This window comes from Chiloscyllium punctatum, chromosome 17 (genome assembly GCF_047496795.1).
Source record: "Chiloscyllium punctatum isolate Juve2018m chromosome 17, sChiPun1.3, whole genome shotgun sequence".
NCBI lineage: Eukaryota > Metazoa > Chordata > Chondrichthyes > Orectolobiformes > Hemiscylliidae > Chiloscyllium > Chiloscyllium punctatum.
The window spans coordinates 51,716,346-51,736,534 of record NC_092755.1 but is presented as its reverse complement, the minus strand read 5'-3'; the positions used below and the strand labels follow the sequence as shown (position 1 = coordinate 51,736,534).

The following is a 20,189-nucleotide window of genomic DNA, read 5'->3' as shown; positions in this document are numbered from 1 at the left end:
TTTCTAGGTGCTGAGATTGTAAGTTTCTCATCTTTAGAGGGTGCTGTAGAAGGAGAGTTGGTGATTTGTTGTAGTGCATCATATAGGTTATACGCACTGCTTCCACTGTGGTGTTGAAGGGAGTGAATGTTGAAAGTGGTGGATGTGGTGCTACTCAAGTAGGTTCCTTCGTCCTGGATGGTGTCAAGCTTGTTGAGTGTTGTTGGAGCTGCACTCATCCAGGCAAGTAAGGAGTATTCTATCACACTCCTGAATTGTGCCTTGCAGATGGTGGACAGACTTTGGTGAAATGGGAGGTAAGACCATATCTGGAGTACTGTGAACAGTACTGATGTCCTTATTTGAAGAAGAATATAACTATGTTGGAAACAATTCAGAGGCTTACAAGAATAATACTGGAATGGGTAGGTTGCTTTATGAGGAAAGGTTGGGGAGGCTAGGTTTGTATCTGCTGAAGTTTGGAAGAGTGTAAGGTGACTTGATTGTAACTTAAGGTCCTGAGAGATCTTGACAGGGTGCATACTTACTGGGACAAATGAAGCTGATTCTTCGAATGTTTTTTAAGGCAGATGTAAATAGATTATTGATGAGAAATTGGGTAAAAGGTTATGGTGGGTAGATGGTCTGATCGATCAGCCTTTGATGAGCCTAGTGGTCGCTCCTGTTCCTAATTTGTATATTTGTATGTATGTTTAGAACCATTTCTTATTTGAATTTGGCCCAATCTACAGTTTCAGTCTTTGGGAACGCCTTTGTCCATCTTTGCACCACCACTATCTGACCTACACTGGGATAGATAAAGTCGCCCAACCCAATCCTGCTACTCAGCCCTTTCTTTCCCCTCCTTCCTGAGCACCTTGCGTTGAGAAATCTTTCAATATACCTTATTACGTATGCACAATTCCCTCATGACATCTTTCTTATTTATCTTGCGTTCACTGCCAAAACCTTCTGGGATTCATCCCTGTTTAAATCCCAGCTGTGTACCAGGTGAAATGCCACCAGCCAGTAAATAGCCTTCACAGTATACATAGTGGGAAAGAAATTAAAAAGAAAAGCTTCTTTAGGCACATAACTGGGTCAGGTGGCATTTAATTACAAATAGAAACACATTCATAAATCTAATGCTACTTTGCACCATCACCCATCTGATCAACTGGCGTACTAATTGTAGATACACAAATGAAGCTACAAAGGCTATGCATCTTTGGCACCATAATAAGTTAGGACTCTTCTAAAGGGGTATTACTCTATATCTAATGCTTTTTAAAAACTTATTCATTTTTGTGAAATGTGGGTGTTACTGGCTGGCCAGCATTTATTGTCTATCCCTAGTTGCCCTTGAGAAGGTGGTAGTGTGCTGCCTTCTTGAACTGCTGCAGTCCACCTGCTGTGGGGTGACCCCCAATACCCTTAGGGAGGGAATTCCAGGATTTTGACTCAACGACAGTGAAGGAACGGCAATATATTTCCAGGTCAGGATGGTGAGTGGCTTGGAGGGAAGCTTAAGGCTGGTGGTGTTCCCATATATGCTGCCCTTGTCCATCTAGATGGAAGTGGTTGTGTGTTTGGAAGGTGCTGTCTGAGGATCTTTGAATTTCTGTAGTGTGTTTTATAGGTAATACACACTGCTGCTACTGAGGGAGTTGGAGGGAGTGGATGCTTGTGGATATAATGCCAATCGACAGGGTGGTTTGTCCTGGATGGTGTCAAGCTTCTTGAGTGTTGTTGGGGCTGCATTCATCCAGGCATATGGGGAGTATTCCATCACACTTCTGACTTGGGCCTTGTAGATGGTGGACAGGCTTTCGGGAGTCAGGAGGTGACTTACTCACTGCAGTATTCTGAGCTTTTAACCTGCTCTTGTAACCACTGCATTTATGTGATGAGTCCAGTTGAGTTTATGGGCAATGATATTGACCAGGATGTTGACAGTGGAGGATTCAGTGTTGGTTACACTGTTGAATACAAAGGACTAGTTGTTAGATTGTCTCTTACTGGTGATGATCATAGCCTGGCATTTCTGTAGAACAAATATTACTTGCCACTTGTCAGCCCAAGCCTGGATATTGTCCGGATTTGTTGCATTTGAACATGGACTGCTTCAGTATCTGACAAGTTGAGAATGTTGTTGAACATTGTTGCAATGGTTGGCAAACATCCCCACTTCTGACCTTATGATGGAGAGAACGTCATTGATGAAGCAGCTAAAGATGGTTGGGCTAAGGACACTACCCTGATGAACTCCTGCAGAGATGTTCTGGAGCTGAGATGACTGACCTCCAATAATCATGACCATCTTCTTATGTGTAAGGTATGACTCTAACCACACATGAGTTTGCCCCGGTGCCCATTGTTTCCAGTTTTGCTGGGGCTCCCTGATGCCACATTCAGTCGAATGCAGCCTTGATGTCACGAGCTGTCACTCTCATCTTACATCTGGAATCCAGCTCTTTTTTCCATATTTGGACCAAGGCTGCAATGAGGTCTGGAGCTGAGTGGCCCTGGGGTAACCCAAACCAGGCATTGCTGAGCAGGTGCTGCTTGATAGTATTGTTGATGACACCTTCTGTCACTTTACTAACGGTCAAGAATAGACTGATGGACCGGTAATTGGCCAGGTTGGATTTGTCCTACTTTTTTTGTACAAGACATATGTGGGCAGTTTTCCACATTTTCAGGTAGATGCCAGTGTTGTAGCTGTACTGGAACAGCTTGGCTGGGGGAGTGGCAAGTTCTGGACCACGAGCCTTCAGTACCAGAATCTTGTCAGGGCCGGAGCCTTTGTAGTATCCAGTGCCTCCAACCGTTTCTTGATATCACATGGAGTGAATCGAATTGGCTGAAGACTGGTATCCTCAATGTCTTCATCTTCTTTCTTGGAAGATTATTGCCACCCTTCAGTGCCTATGCATTCCCTCTTTGCCTGCTCTAGCTGTGTATGGCACCACATGCTAGGAATGTGCACACATCCTGTGTGGACTGATGACCCTAGACTGATGCAAGCATCTAAACCTCATCTTCAGGCTCCAGAATAGTTCTTAGAAGGAACAGACTTCATAGCAGCTTCTAGGGCAAACTTCTAAGATGTGGTACTAATGATCACAGATGACTTGCACATTGTTGGAATTGAATCCTTTTCTATTGACATAGTCGTCTGCATTATGATGTGGTACATCCAATGTAACATGTTCAGTCTACAGTGCCCTGCACCTGCAGGACATCCTCTGTGTTAGTGAAACCTCCTGCTCAGATTGTAGCACTGCCCCTCTCACAGTTGAAGTGACATGGCACAATAGCCTTGATACCTTTGTGGTTTGTGGATTAAGAGATTCCACATTAATTCTCAGTGGATCATTGGAAGCAGCCAGCCAAATAAAATCTTAGTGCTACAATTTTGAAAGCCACTGGAATTAAATAGCCATTTATCCATTCAGGCCACAAGTCTTGCTGCAGCAAATGACACAGTTCAATCATGGTGTCCCAGCATATCTTCGATCTGCAGTGACACTCCACCTCAGCCTGAAGGAAATGGTATCAAAGATGACCGTCTCTGGGCCACTTGTGCTACTACTTCAAGTTAGAAGTACCTTCAGCAATCCTTTCATGTGGACAATGGTCAGCAGCCATGGGAGGTTGCTGCTGGTCCTGGACTTGCTGATGCATCTGTCCCTCCTCAATTTCTCTGAACCTTCATTGCACTGTGGCCACAGTGACAATTACCCTTGTTGTGGATGTAACCATTGGTTATGGTTCCAATGAGCTGATCAGGGAATATCTGAACCAGAGCAGGTCCTTAGGAATGTAAGCAGTTAACATTAGCATCACACACAAATGACATGCTTGCACATGGACCTTTGACGTAGTGGATCGTACTCTGATGTAAATGGCACACCCCTTGTCGCATAAACACAATACAAGTTTGAGAATGCAGGAGGATTGCTGAAACTTTGCCTTGTTCTGTCCCCTCCCCAACCTTGAGAAGGTGGTAGTGACCTTCCTTCATGAACCACTGCAGTCCATTTAATGTAGATAGATCCATAATGTTATCAGGGAGATAGTTCTAGAATTTTGACCCAATGACACTAAAGGAACAGCAATATATTTCCAATTCAGAAATGGTGCATGGCGTTTGGGGAAACTTGCAGGTGGTGGTGTTCCCATGTTTCGGAACATAGGAACTGGAGGGGGCCATTCAGCCCATAGAATTAACCTGCCATTCAATATGGTCATAAAATAGAGCAGCGCCTTTTACTGACTCCATCCCAATAACCCTGTGCTTCACTCAATCACAAATCTATCAAGCTTCACCTTGAACATATTCAAAGACTGAACTTCCAGGTCCTCTGGAGTTGCGAATTCCAAAGGTTCACACCTTCTGAGTAAATAAAGATTTCTCATCTTCGACCTGGTAGCGTCTGCTTTATTTTTAAATTATGCTGCTTGGTTCTAAATGCCCTGACCACGAGAAATATCTTGCCTACATCTTACCCTGTTTATCCCTTTCAGTATTTGTAAGCTTCAGTGACATCACCTGTTGTTCTTCGAAACGCTAGAGATTACAGGAAGTGCATGCCAAACCCCTCTTCAAAAGACAGTCCCGCAATCCTGGGAACAAAGTCTGGTCAACCTTTGTTGCATTCCTTGTGTGGCAATAATATGTTTCTTGAGATAAGGAGATGAAAACTGCACACAGTACTCCAGGTGCAATCTCCTATACAATTAAAGCATTCTTTACCACTCCTGTATTCAAATCCTCTGCAATATGAGCCAATATTCCAGTAGACTTCCTAATAACTTGCTGAACCTGCATGTCAGCCCTCAGTGACTTATTGACCAGGGTATCTCGGTCTACACTTCCCAACCTTTTACCATATAAGAAATATTCTGCATGTTTATTTCATCTCCATAGAAGAAGCTAACTTCACTTTATTCCACATGGTATTCCATTTATCATGTTCTTGCCCATTCATTAAGCTTGTCCAAATGCTCCTAAACTGTCTTACGTCTTCCTCATTTAGCTATGTATCATCTGAAAATTTGGAAATATTACATTTGGTACCTGCTCCCAAATCATTGATATATATTGTGTATAATTGAAGCTGAGGTCCTGATGGTGTTGTACCCCACTGATTACAGCTTACCAAAGCAAGAATGACTTATTTATTCCTACTCTGTTTTCCGTGTTTCAGCCAATCATTAGTCTACACCGGTACATTTATCTCCTATCCCATGTGTTTTAATTTTTCTAACCAACCTCCTATGGGCCTTCCGAAAATTTTATACAATGTCCATCAACTCTTCTTGACCAACTTTATTAAAAAATATCTTCAAATACCTCAAGTTTATCAAACATTATGTTGCATTTGCAAATTCACTCTGACAGTGTCCAATCAGGTCATTATCATCCAAGTGTCTACTTAGCCCATTCTTTACAGAGGTGTCATGAAGATGTACAGCATAGAAGCAGACATAAGAATATACGAACTCGGAGCAGGAGTAGGCCATCTGGCCCTTTGAGCCTGCTCTGCCATTCAATACGATCATGCCTGATCTTTTCGTGGCCTCAACTCCACTTACTCACCCTCTCACCATAACCCTTAATTTGTTTACTGTTCAAAAAATTATCTAAGCTTTAAAAACATTTACCAAGAGAGCCTCTACTACTTCACTGGGCAGGGAATTCCCTCTGGGTGTAGAAGTTCTTTCTCAATTCAGTCGTAAATCTGCCCCCTCCCACCCCCAATTTGGAAGCTAAGGCCTCTTGTCCTAGTTTCACCCGCCAGTGGAAACAACCTCTCTACTTCTATCTTACCTATTCCCTTCATAATTTTATATGTTTCTTGAAGATTCTCCCCTCATTCTTCTAAATTCCAATGATATAATCCCAGTCTACTCAGTCTCTCCTCATAAGCCAACCCCCTCAACTCTGGAATCAACCTAGTGAATCTCCTCTGCAACCCTTGTAATGCCAGTAAATCCTTTCTCAAGTAAGGAGACCAAAACTGCAGCAGTACTCCAAGTGTGGCCTCACCAGCACCCTATGCAGCTGCAACATAATCTCTCTGCTTTTAAGTCCAAACCCTTTAGCAATGAAGGACAAAATTCCATTTGCCACCTTAATTACCTGCAGCACCTGTAGACCAATCTTCTGAGATTTGTGCACAAGGCTACCCAGAATCTTCTGCACAGCAGCGCACTGCAATTTCTTGCCATTCAGGCAATAGCCCTTTTTACTGTTATTCCTACCAAAATGGATGACTTTATTGTACTCGATCTGCCAGACCTTTGCCCATTCACTTAAACTGTCGATGTCCCTTCGCAAAGTTTTGCAGTCCTCTGCACACTTTGCTCTATCACTCATCTTAGAGTCATCGCAAACTTTGACACATTAGGCTTGGTTCCCAACTCCAAATCATCTACGTAAATTGTGAATAATTCCGATCCTAATACTGATCCCTGAGGCATATCACTAGTCATGGATTTCCAGCCAGAATAGCACTCATATGTCCCCGTTCTTTGCTTTCTATTGGCTAACCAACCCTCTATCCATGCTAATTCATTACCAGTAACACCTTGCATCTTTATCTTATGCAGCAGCCTTTCGTGTGGCACCTTGTCGAATGCCTTTTGGAAATCTAGATACACCGCATCTGCTGGGTCCCCATTGTCTACCGTGTTTGTAATATCTTCATAGAATTCCAAAAAATTAATTAAGCATCACCTGCCCTTCATGAACCCATGCTGCATATGCAACATGACAATTTCTATCTAGATGCCTTGCTATTTCTTCCTTGATAAAAGAGTCGAGCAATTTCCCCACTACAGAAGTTAAGCTAACTGGTCTATAATTCCCCATCTTTTGTCTACCTCCCATTTTAAACAATGGCGTCACATTTGCTGTTTTCCAATCTGCTGGAACTGCCTCAGAGACCAGTGAATTTTGGAAAATTCCCACAAGTGCATTTTCTGTTTCTCCCACCATCTCTTTCAGCACCCTGGGATGCACTCCATCAGGACCAGGAGTCCTGTCTAGCCGTAGCTCCATTAGCTTGTCCAACACTACCTCTTTTGTGATAACTGTTGTATCCAAGTCCTCACCTACCTTTGTCTCTTTGTCAGCCACTGGCATGTTATTCATGTCCTCCACTGTGAAGACCGACACACAAACCTATTCAATGTCTCGGCCATTTCCACGCATTCCATAACTAAATCCCCCTTCTCGTCATCGAAAGGACCATTGTTTACTTTAGCCACTCTTTTTCATTTTATATATTTATAGAAATGTTTGCTATCTGTCGTTATATTCTGAGCTAGCTTTTTTCTCATAGATTATCTTACTTTATTGCTCTTTTTGTGGCTTTCTGTTGACCTTTTAAAGCTTTCTCAGTCTTCTAGTTTCCCACTGATCTTGGTCACTTAGTATGCCTTCTCTTTCAATTTGACAGCCTCCCTTATTTCCCTAGACACCCCTTTTCCTACAGTCCTTCCTCTTCACTGGCATATACTTTTGCTGAGCACTTTGAAAAATTGCTTTGAAAGTCCTCCACTGCTCATCAACTGTCCCAGCATAGAGTCTTTGCTTCTAGTCTACTTTAAAATTATCGCGGATACATTCAATGAACACCTCCTCAAGGCTATCCTAAGCAACCTGGTTTGACCGATCAACATGTAAATTAAAATCCCCCATGATAATCTCCGTACCATTTTTACAGTCATCAGTTACTTAGAGTCATCACGTCACAGAGATGTACAGCATGGGAACAGATTCTTCGGTCCAACTCATCCATGCCGACCAGATTTCCCAACCCAACTTCTTTGTTTACTGCCCGCCCCAATGTGATATTATTATTTGGTAGCCTATAGATTACACCTATCAGTGACTTTTTCTTCTTAGAATTTCTAATTTCCACCAAAATGGATTCATTCTTATTCTCCACAAAACCTATACCATTTCTCACCTCCGCCCTGATGTTGTCCTTAACTATCAGAGCTACATTATCTCCCTTACCTCTCTTCTGTCCTTCTGAATAGGCTGATACCCCTGGATATTTAACTCCCAGTCGTGACCATCCTGCAACCATGTCGGCACAATGGCTACTAAATCATATTAATTCACAATGATTTGTGCTGTTTAACTCATCTACCTTGTTACGAATGCTATGAGCATTCAGGTAAAGTGCCCTATTGCTAGTTTCTGTACCCTCTGTATGAATCCCAATATCTTCTGAGTTATCCTTTCTCTTTACTTCTTTCATATTCTGCAGTTAAACCCTCCTGCACACATGCTAACCTGCTGCTTTCCTTTTTATTTATGATGATACTTGCTGTTGTTTTCCCCTTCCCTTCCCTTCCCCCAGCTCACCCCCTTCGATCCAACTTGTCCATGCAGATAGCCTAAATTAATCTAATCCTATTTGCCAGCATTTGGCCCATATCCCTCTAAACTCTTCCTGTTTGTATACCCATCCCAGATACCTTTTAAATATTGTAATTGTATCAGCCTGTACCACTTCCTCATTCTATACACGCACCACCCTCTGCGTGAAAAAACGTTTCCCATTAGGTCTCTTTTATATCTTTCCCCTTTCACCCGGAACCTATGCCATCTAGTTCTGGACTCCCCAATCCAGGGAAAAGACCTCGTCTATTTACCCTATCCATGTCCCTCATGACTTTATAAACCCCTATAAGGTCACCCCTCTGACGGTCCAGGGAAAACAGCCCCAGCCTGTTCAGCCTCTCCCTGTAGCTCAAACCCTCTAACCATGGCGACATCCATGTCAATCTCTTCTAAATCCTTTCAAGTTTCAAATGTCCTCCCTATAAGAGGGAGCCGAGAATTACACCCGAAACATTGATTTTCCTGCTCCTTGGATGCTGCCTGACCAGCTGTGCTTTTCCATCACCACGCTCTTGACTCTAATCTCCAGCATCCGCAGTACTCACTTTCGTCGGGAGTCCAGAATTGCACACCATAATCTAAATGTGGCCTAACCAATATCTACCTGCGACTCCACTTCCAAGAAACTACGAACCTGCACTCCAAGGTCTTTTTGTTCAGCAGCACTCCCCAGGATCTTGCCATTAAGTGTATAAGCCCTGCCCTGATTTGCCTTGACTAAATGCAGCACCTCACATTTATCTAAATTAAACTCCCTCTGCCACTCCTCGACCCATTGATCCATCTGATCAAGATTCCATTGTACTCTGAAGTAACCTACTTCGCTGTCCACTACACCTCCAATTTTGGTGTCATCTGCAAACATACTAACTATACCTCCTATGTTTGCATCCAAATCATTGTATAACTATTGAAAAGCAGTGGAACCAGCACCAATCCTAGTGACACATCACTGGGCACAGACCTCCAAACTGAAAGGCATCCCTCCGCTACCATGGTCTATTTTCTACCTTCAAGCCAGTTCTGTCTTCAACTGGCTAGTTCTCCCTGGATTCGACATGATCTAATCTTGCTAACCAGTCTACCATGAGGAACCTTGTCGAATGCATCACTGAAGTCCGTATAGATCACACTCTCCACTCTGCCCTCATCGTTACCTTTTCAGAAAACTCGGCTTTTAAGATTGTCAAGATACTAAATTCAAATTGGATTGGAGTTTGGTATTTTTCGGGGTATAACTTAAACTGATTGGCCTATGCTGTTTCCAGGCAACCAGCTATCCTGGCTACTGGACCAAAAGATTACATTATGTCTTGTTCAGAACACTTGGTGCTGTCTGGCAGTTCTCCTAGCTTTTAACTCTCTTAAAGGCATAGTACACCCACATCTTCAGAACAAAAGTGAGGACTGCAGATGCTGGAGATCAGAGTCAGAGAGTGTGGTGCTGGAAAATCACAGCTGACCGTGCAATCCCTAATCAGTCCTCGCTTGTCCAAATACATGTAAATATTGTCCCTTAGGATTCCCTCCAACAATATGGGTGGCACAGTGGCTCAGTGGTTAGGAGTGTTGTCTCAAAGCACCAGGGATGTGGGTTTGATTCCAACCTGGGGCAACTGTCTATGTGGAGTTTGTACATTCTCCCCATGTCTGTGTGGGTTTCCTTCAGGTGCTCTGATTTCCTCCCAAAGATGTGTTGGTTAGGTGAATTGACCATGCTAAATTGCTCATAGTGTTCAGGGATGTATAGGTTAGGTGCATTGGTCAGGAGTAAACATAAGGTAATAGGGTGGGGGATTGGGTGTGGAAGGGTTACTGTTTGGAGGGTTGATGTGGACTTGTTGGGCCAAATGGTCTGTTTCCACACTGTAGGGATTCTATGAGTCTGCTCCCCTCCCACCCAATGTTAGGCTCATCAGTCTACAGTTTCCTGGCTGTTCCTTACCATCTTTCTTAAATCGTAGCACCACGTTAGCCAACCTCCAGTCTTCTGGCACCTCACCTGTGACTATCAATGATATAACTATCTCAGCAAGGGGCCCAGCAATCACTTCCCTAGCTTCCCACAGAGTTCTAGGGTACACCTGATCAGATCCTGGGGATTTATCCACCTTTATGCCTTTTAAGACATCCAGCAACACTTCCTCTGCAATATGGACATTTTTCAAGATGTCACCATCTACGTCCCCAAATTCTTCATCTTCGATGCCCTCCTTTGCAGTAAATACTGATGCAAAATATTTGTTTAGTGTCACCCCCATCTCCTGTGGTTTCACGCATAGACTGCCCTGCTGATCTTTGAGGGGCCCTAGTTACCTTTTGTCCTTAATGTATTTATAAATTCCCTTTGGATTCTCCTTAACACTGTTTGCCAAAGCTATTTCCCTCTTAAGTATACTCTGACTGCCTTTATACTCTTCTAAGGATTCACTCGATCTCTGCTGTTTACACCCAACATATGTTTCCTTCTTTTTCTTAACCAAAACCTCAATTTCTTTAGTCATTCAACATTCCCTACACCTACCAGCCTTGCCCTTCACCCTAACTGTCCCTGGACTCTCATTTGATTTTTGGAGGCTTCCCATTCTCCAGCCGTCCCTTTACCAGTGAACATTTGCCCTTAGTCAATTTTTGAAAGTGCTCTCCTAATACCATCAAAATTGGCCTTCCTCCAATTTAGAACTTTAACTTTTAGATCGGGTCTATCCTTTTCCATCACTATTTTAAAACTAATGGAATTACGATTGCTGGCCCCAAAGTGCTCCCCCACTGACACCTCAGTCGCCTGCCCAACCTTATTTCCCAAGAGTAGGTCAACATTTACACTCTCTCTCATAGGTACATCCACATGTTGAATCAGAAAATTTTCTTGTACACACTTAACAAACTCCTCTCCATTTAAACCCTTAACACTCTGGCAGTCCCAGTCTATGTTTGGAAAGTTAAAATCCCCTGCCATAACCACCCTATTATTCTTACAGATAACAAATTTACTTATGAATTTGTTTCTCAGTTTCCCTCTGAGTATTGGGGCTTGGTAGGGAGATGTGGTGGTGGTCTATGGTACAATCCCAATAAGGTGGTCAAGCCTTTCTTGTTTCTCTGATCCATCCAAGTAACTTCCCTGGCTGGCTTCCCAGGAATATCCTCCCTAAGTATAGCCATAATGTTTGCCCTTATCAATAATGCCACGCCCCCTCCTCTCTTGCCCCGCTTTCTATCCTTCCTATAGCATTTGTATCCTGGAACATTTAGTTGCCAATCCTGTCCATCTCTGAGCCACATCTCTGTAATTGTTATGAATCCCAGTCCCATGTTCCAAACCATGCCCTGAGTTCATCTGCCTTCCCTGTTTGGCGTCTTGCATGGAAATAAATGCAGTTTAATTTATTAGTCCTGACTCATTCTCTGCCTCGTTCCTGTCTGCCCTGACTGTTTGTCTTGCTCCTTTTACAAACTGTACCAGTCTCAGACTGATCTCTTTTCTCACTACCTCTCTCAGTCCCACCCCCCACCTTACTAGTTTAAATCCTCCCAGGCAGATCTAGCAAATTGCCCCACCAATATACTAGTCCCCTTCCAATTCAGGTACAATCTGAATTCTTAAACTGGTCATTTCTACCCCAGAAGAGAATTCCAGTGGTCCAAAAATGTGAACCTTTCTTCCCTGCACTAGCTCTTCAGCCATGCATTCATCTACTCTATCCTCCTATTTCTACCCTCACTAGCTCGTAGCACTGGGAGTAATCCAGACATTATTGCCCTTGAGAGCGTCCTTTTTAAATTCCTGCTTAATCTCCAATATTTTTCCTTAAGAATCTCATCCTTTTCCCTTTCTATGTCATTAGTTCTAATGTGTACAACAACCTCCAAGCACCCTTTTGAGAATATTCTGCAGTTTCTCCAAGATATCCTTGATCCTAGCACTGGGGAGGCAACACACCATTCTGAATTTTCGCTGTTGGCTGCAGGAACGTCTGTCTGTGCCTCTGACTAGAGAAATCTGATGTGCCCCTCGTTATGTTAGAGCCGGTTTTGGCACCAGAAACTTGGCTGTTTGTCCTCCATTCCCTTGAGAGTCCATCACTCCTTACATGTTCCAAAACAGCATGCTTGTTTGAGTGAGAATAGCCACAGGAGACTCCTGCACTACCTGCCTACCTCTCCTACCTTTCCTTGCAGTATCCTGACTGTATCAGCAGTTTTTCTCTCTTCCTATAACTATCATCCATCACACCTCCAGCTCCTGTAAATTCCTCATTGCTTTTAACTACTGCTCAAGCTGATCCTTGTGACCTGATAGGATTCGAAACCAAACACACTTACTGCGAACATAATCGTCAGTAACATGGAAACCCTCCTCAGTCTCCCACATCTGACAGGAGGAGCACATCCCTCTTTAAAGGCCACCTTAACAACCTACAAACCCAGAAAATAGTACAAACACTTTTCCAGGCTAACTTAGTACCTATGTTTTATATTTTTTAAATTTAATCAAGAGACGGATCTCAATAAAACATAATCAGAAAAGAGCCTCATCTACTCGCTATTGTAGATTTACAAAACAAAAACCAAGGACAACAAGGTTACACTTAAAAACTATGCACTTAGCTGCTCCCATGCTGTGACCTCTCCCAGACAGGTTCTTCCACGGTCAGCTGTGAATTTCGCTGTTAATTTTTCTTAGGCACGCTCCAATGTCCAGAGATACTTGAGCTCAAACAGCAAAGGCAGTAGCTGTGCAGAATCACTGCTGTGTTAGATAGCAGTGTAGGTTTCTTTCTGGTTTGATTCACTGACCATGTGTTCTCTGCCTTTGTCTCTCTTCCTCCTTTTTAAAATGCTGCTGTTCTGAACTTGTTTCCCCAAAGTTGCAAAGCAATGCAACAGCTTATAAAACAGTAATTACTGCTCCTGGATAATTCAGGGAAGTCAGCTCTAACACCTAAAACACTTCAAAAAAGGAACAGCTGTTGCAGGTACAATTTTTTCCAGTCCTCCATCTTGGATTACCCAGAATCCTTCAAAGGTCCTGCATTTTGCCCAACACTGAGGTAAAGCTATCAGGCCTGTACTCCATTTTTCTTTCCTCTCACTTCTTTCATGAATACTGCCGTGATATTGCTACCTTCTAATCCGCAGGACGATTTTGCAAGATAACTACCAAAGCAGCAACAGTCGCAATAGCTACCTCCTTCGACACTCTGATATTTAAACTACCAGGTCCTGTGTATTTATCAGCTTTCATCCCCTTTAATTGCTCCAGTATAATCATCTTAGTAATGCTAGTTTGTTTCAAATTCTCATCTCTAGCCATTTGGATATCTAGGTCTGGATTGCACCAGTGCTGTTTGCAGCATTGACTCCTGGTTCCCAAAGTTGCTGCCATGTCTAGGCCTCAGAAATCTACACAGAAGAAAAGGTTGACGATAGCGTTGGTTCTGGGAAATTTCTTTTATCTTTCTCAGTGAAAACAAACACAAATTAATCTTCTATTTTCTCTGCCATTTCTGATGATAGGCAATTGCTTTGAAACGTTGTCACTGTTTCTTTCTTCACAGATGTTGTGTAACCTGTTGAACATTTCCAATATTTTCTGTTTTTAGTATAATTACAAAGGTTAAGGCTGATACAAAAGTTGAAAATGTACTAATCATTAAGCAGTGTAGTGGCTGATGTCAGGTGACTTGTGTAAATTTATGGCAGATGCAAATTAATTTGGGTAAGTGTGAAATGGTACATCATTGGAGAAACAACATGGAGAGGTGATATGATTAAAATGGTACTATTTTGAGGAGAGAGTTGAAGTTGTGAGATCTGGGTATACATATAAGAAGTCCTTGGGATAGTTTACTTTGTTAATAGGGAAACTTTGATTTCACATTTGACTCTGAAATGTGCTGACAACTACATATTTGCATCATTATTAAGGCCACCTCTTTCCAATTCTGTTTCATCTTCCATCTTCACACTGGTCTAAGCTTATCTACTCCTCCAACCTGCATTCGTTACCTCTAGACTTTACGATTCCAACAAGTGTTTGTAGTTCTCTAACATTCTATCCTCAGTTAGGATTGGAGGGTTTGAGCTCTAGGAGAGGCTGAATGGACTGAGGTATTTTCCCTGGACCATCAGAGGTTAAAGGATGGTCTTTAAGAGGTTTATAAAATCGTGATGGCGTGGATAGGGTGACTAGCTTTTCCCCAGGGTAGGGGAGTTCAGATATAAAGGGTATAGGTTTAAGGTGAGAGGGGAAAAAGTACAAAAGGGATCTAAGGGGCACCTTTTTCACGCACAGGGTGGTGCATGTATGGAATGAGCTACCAGGCCAAGTGGTGAAGGCTGGTAAAACATTTAAAAGGCATCTGGATGAGTATATGAATAGGAAGGGTTTAGAAGGGTATGGGCTAAGTACTGGCAAATGGGACTAGATTAATTTAGGATATCTGGTCGGCATGGGGTGGGTTGGACCTAAGGGTGTGTTTCCATGGTGCATGTTTCAATGACTTTGCTTCCCATGTCTTAACTTGTCCCAAGTCCTATTTGGCTATCACCCATGTTCATTGATCTACATTAATGCCCTTTTGTATGTTGTCTTGATTCTCATCCTTGTTTTGAACAGCAACATGGCCATGACCCTCCCTGCCTCTGTAATATCCTCCAGCATTATAACCCCCAAGAAATCTCTGCTCCTCCAATTCAAACCCTCTTGAGCACCCCCACTTTTAATTGTTTCACCACTGGAGGATATACTTCAGTTGATGAGGCTTTGTGCTCAAGAGTACCCTTCCTGTACTTTTCAACTTCTTTCCTCTCCTCCTTTGACACAGCAATGGCTTTGCAAACCACTCAATTCAAGGAGGAAGATCCTGAGATGAGGGGATCCTTGTGGTCGTTCAGATGTGAAGACTGGGACCTGTTTTCTCCCCTGATTAATTCCTGGAAAGGAAGGCTTGTGGGTGGCCTTTCTGCCCAGTTGTCAATTAAGGCATGTAATGGACCAGTTAATGCCCAATTTAGGGCCTCATCCTATCACAAGTATTAATTATGCAGCAACAGGCGGAGATCTTGCCATGCAGGGAGAGCAGTGAATAAGTTTTGGCTGGTTTATTTGCAGCATTCCAGGCAGGTCCTTCCCTTAATGGCTTTCAGTGTCTGCTGGAGCTGCTGTTTGACAGAGCTGCTCCCATCCTTTCACTCTGCCCATTGTCCTTCCCCCGTCCCCGTCAGCAGTGAACCCACCCTTACTCAAGTTTCTCTCGGATAGGGTGGTTCTTGACGAAGGTCCAAGTGCAACACCCACAGCAGTCACCACACCAGTGGGTGCTGCTGAGCTCTGATTGGCTAGCAATTCTCTGGTTTGCAGGCTCTCCACCCAACTGCCACTGCTCCCATCTCCCCTGTGAACCTAAGAGCCTCAACACTGGCAGCTTAATTCCATTAGGGTTCTTGGAGATCAGATTAGTGAAGTTGTCACTGACATTGGAAGGCAGGGCACCACAGAGAGCCACCCCACTGTTCTCCTTTGTTTCAGGAGACCAGATATAAATTTTCATTTGAAAGAATATATGGAAAGTGTAAAGGACTGAAATATCATTTTCAGAGAACTCACATAAGAATTCAGGATTGCATGATTATTCTTTGTGTAAATGTTTTTGCTTCTATATAAGTGATTACCTGATGAGAATGATTTGTTATGTTTCTGGAGCTAACAGTCTGAAATTGTAGCTCCATTAACCCATTATCACCCTGTACTGAAATAAATGTCTCCTTTGCAAACTACAGATTTGTTTGTGGGACCACGTACATGTCTTAACTGTCACCAAGTCCCTTGTTCTTGGCACCTCAGTCTTACAAGACAATATTGGATCTAACACCCCAATGACAAGATTATCACATATGATTTCTGATGTCACTCACTTCGCTGTGCCACAACTGAGTGGGATCATGTCATCAATATGCTTCCTCAAATCCTTTATTCCTCCTGTGCTCAAGCTGCTTCTTGCTCCTGGTTCTTTATTGGGCCATCCTTGTGTGTTACTATGCTTCTGTCTTTGGGTACTCCACCCATAGAGGCTCAAACTTGTCAATTCTATTCCCACTTTCAAACACCAGCCCTATTCACTTCTCTTTACTTGTACCTTCTTGCCAGCCTCCAGCTTATTGGTTTCCATTTTTCCATCCTGTTATTGCTCACAATCTATCTCCAAAACGTAAATTGTCTCTGCATTCTACACAAGGTTGGGACATCCAATGAGATTCTTTGCTGTATAAGAAGGCTGCTATAAAAATCCAGTTGTTGCTATTAATACGAAGCGTTTTTCTTTTTCCAGATTCAAGGAGGTGACCCCACTGGTACAGGCACTGGTAAGATCGTATTTTTACAGCCGGTCATTTTTACAATGTGGCAGTGTTGTCTTGTAAAATTCCTAGAAAGCACTTGACCATTTTACTTACAAAATAAGGTACCTATGACATGGGGGAGCTGGTGTTGAACTGGGGTGGACAAAGCTAAAAATTGCACAACGCTAGGTTATAGTCCAACAGGTTTATTTTGGAAGCACTAGCTTTTGGAGCGCTGCTTCTTCATCAGCTGGTTGGGAGTATAAGGTCATAAGACACAGAATTTATCGCAAAAGTTTACAGTGTCATGCAACTGAAATGATATATTGAACAAACCTAGATTGCTGCTAAGCCTTTCATCTTTTAGAATAGGTGCAGGTTTCGGTTTATTAACATGTAAATCCCAGAACTTCTTTTAAGTCACATTCTCAAGACAACTTAAGATTTTATAAAAACCATGATATCTCAGGTCAGACAATGCAGTAAAGATATGAGGTTAGAGTCTGTCTGTGTCCCAATCTTGAGTCAGACTGGTTCTGTTTCCAAAGTGGAAAGGTACAGTGACACAATCATAGCAATATGATCTCAGCATCACAATCAGGGCGGCGTGGTGGCTCAGTTGTTAGCATTGCTGCCTCCCAGCACCAGGGTCCCAGGTTCGATTCCAGCCTCTGATGACTGTCTGTGTGGAGTTTGCACATTCTCCCTGTGTCTGTGTGGGTTTCCTCCGGGTGCTCCAGTTTCCCCCCACAGTCCAAGTGCAGGTCAGGTGAATTGGCCATGCTAAATTGTCAATAGTGTTAGGTACATTAGTCAGAGGGAATGGGTCTGGGTGGGTTACTTTTCGGAGGGTCGGTGTGGATTTGTTAGGCCGAAGGACCTGTTTCCACACTGTAGGGAATCTAATCAACCGAGGCAGCATTTACCCACAGGACATTCTTTATCTTACAAGGTTGGAATGGAAGTCATTGTGTTTTCTTAATTTATTGAAGAAGGGAGATTGATAAAATTACTGTCCCTTTCCTTAAGATGATAAATAACATGCACATTACTGATTCTTGGTGCAAAACAGACAATATATGAAGCAACAAACATTGGAATTCATCAGAATGACCAATAATCATGTCAAGACTGTGTGACCCAGCTCTTCCTGGTTCAAAGCTGCTTCAGACTCAAGGCATTCAGTCAAATGGCTTCAGTCATCAGCAGATGATTTTGGAAACAAAAGATTACTCTCACATTTTGTTTTTGAAGATCAGGAGAGTCCTGAGACCAGGTGAACTTGAGGACTGCAGATGCTGGAGATCAGAGTCAAGATTAGAGTGGTGCTGGAAAAGCACAGCAGGTCAGGCAATATCTGAGGAACGTTTCGAGCATAACTCCTTCAGGAGTTTTTGAGGGAGGGTGAATCGAAGGGGGCTGAGATAAATAGGAGGGGGGTGGGGCTGGAATAAAGGTAGCTTGGAAGGTGATAGGTAGATTAAGGTGGGGGCTGATGGTGATAGCTTGGAGTGGCAGGTGGAGCGGATAGGTGGGAAGGAAGATGGGCAGCTAGGACAGTTCAAGAGGGCGGTGCCGGGTTAGAGGGTTGGATCTGGAATAAGGTGGGGGAAGGTAGATGAGGAAACTGGTGAAATCAACATTGATGCTGTGTGGTTGGCGGGTCCCAAGGCAGATGATAAGGCGTCAGGAATTGGGTGGTTTGAATTTGGCAGCGGAGGAGGCGCAGGACTTGCATGTCATTGGCAGAGTCGGAGTGGGAGTTAACGGGTGCGTGTATCCTGAAGATGTTCCCGCAAATATTCCACAAGTTGGCATCCTGTCTCTCCAATATGGAGGAGACCACATTGAGAGCAGCAGACACAGTAGATGAGGTGTTTGGATTTACAGGGCCATCTCTGTCAGATGTGGAAGGATCCTTTGGGGCCTTGGATGAAGGTGTGGACGCAGATTGTGCACCTCTTGCGGTGACAAGGGTAGATACTGGGTGCGGCGGATGGGTTGTTGGAGTCGTGGACCTCTGTGGAATGTTGATATGGGTGGGGAGAGAAATATGTCTTTGGTGGTAGGATCTGACTGTAGGTGGTGGAAATCTCCTGGTACAATGCATCATCCTGCGCCACTTCCACCAACTACAGTCAGACCCTACAACCAGAGATGTATTTCCCTCCCCAAAGCCATCAACATTCCGCAGAGATCATTTCTTCAGTGACGCCCTCGTTAGGTCCACGACCCCACCAACCCACCCTCCACTGCCAGCACCTACCTTTGCAACCGCAAGAGGTGTATAGCCTGTGCCCACACCCCTCCCCTCACCATCCAAGGTCCCAAAGGATCCTTCCATATCCAGCAGAGATTTCCCTGCACATCCAAACACCTCACCTACTGTGTCCGTTGATCTCAATATGGTTTCCTCTACATTGGGAAGACAGGATGCATGCTTGCAGAATAGTTCAGAGAACATTTCCGGGACACACACACCCAACAACCCCACTGCCCTGTGGCCGACCACTTCAATTCCTCCTCCCATTCCGCCAAGGGACATGAAAGTTCTGGGCCGCCTCCACCGCCGAATCAAAGACACCCAACACCTGGAGGAACGAACGCCTCATCTTCTGCCTTGGGACCCTCCAACCACACAGCATCAATGTCGATTTCACCAGTTTCCTCATCTCTCCTCCCATCACCTTATCCCAGATCCAACCCTCCAATTCTGCACCGCCCTCTTGAACCGTCCTACCTGTCCATCTTCCTTCCATTTATCCTCTCCACCCGCTGCTTCAACCTATCGCCATTGCCTTCATCTACCTATTGCTTAAAAATGTGTTGCTGGAAAAGCGCAGCAGGTCAAGTAGCATCAAAGGAGAAGGAGAATCGACGTTTCGGGCATAAGCCCTTCTTCAGGAATGAGGAGGGTGTGCCAAGCAGGCTAAGATAAAAGGTAGGGGGAGGGACTTGGGGGAGGGGAGTTGGGAATGCGATAGGTGGAAGGAGGTTAAGGTGAGGGTGATAGGCCGGAGAGGGGGTCGGGGTGGAGAGGTCGGGAAGAAGATTGCAGGTCAAGAAGTCGGTGCTGAGTCTGAAGGTTGGGGCTGAGAAAAGGTGGGGGGGAGGGGATATGAGGAAGCTGGAGAAATCTGTATTCATCCCTTGTGGTTGGAGGGTTCGTAGGCGGAAGATGAGTCGCTCTTCCTCCAGGCGTCATGTTGCCATGGTCTGGTGATGGAGGAGGCCAAGGACCTGCATGTCCTTGGCGGAGTGGGAGGGGGAATTAAAGTGTTCAGCCACGGGGTGGTTGGGTTGGTTGGCGTGAGTGTCCCAGAGGTGTTCTCTGAAACGTTCCGCAAGTAGGTGGCCTGTCTCCCCAGTGTATAGGAGGCCACATCGGGTGCAGCGGATGCAGTAAATGATGTGTGTGGAGGTGCAGGTGAATTTCGGATGG

At 44.0% G+C, this 20,189-nt stretch overlaps 1 protein-coding gene across 1 annotated transcript in view; it reads left to right on the top strand.

Moving 5' to 3' along the window:
* Positions 1–20,189, top strand: part of ppil2 (peptidylprolyl isomerase (cyclophilin)-like 2) — a 369,843-nt gene that overhangs the window by 220,766 nt on the left and 128,888 nt on the right. The window contains exon 14 of the mRNA XM_072587119.1: positions 16,738–16,771. Within this exon, the coding sequence (XP_072443220.1) occupies positions 16,738–16,771 (34 nt within the window). The remainder of the gene's footprint in view (positions 1–16,737; positions 16,772–20,189) is intronic.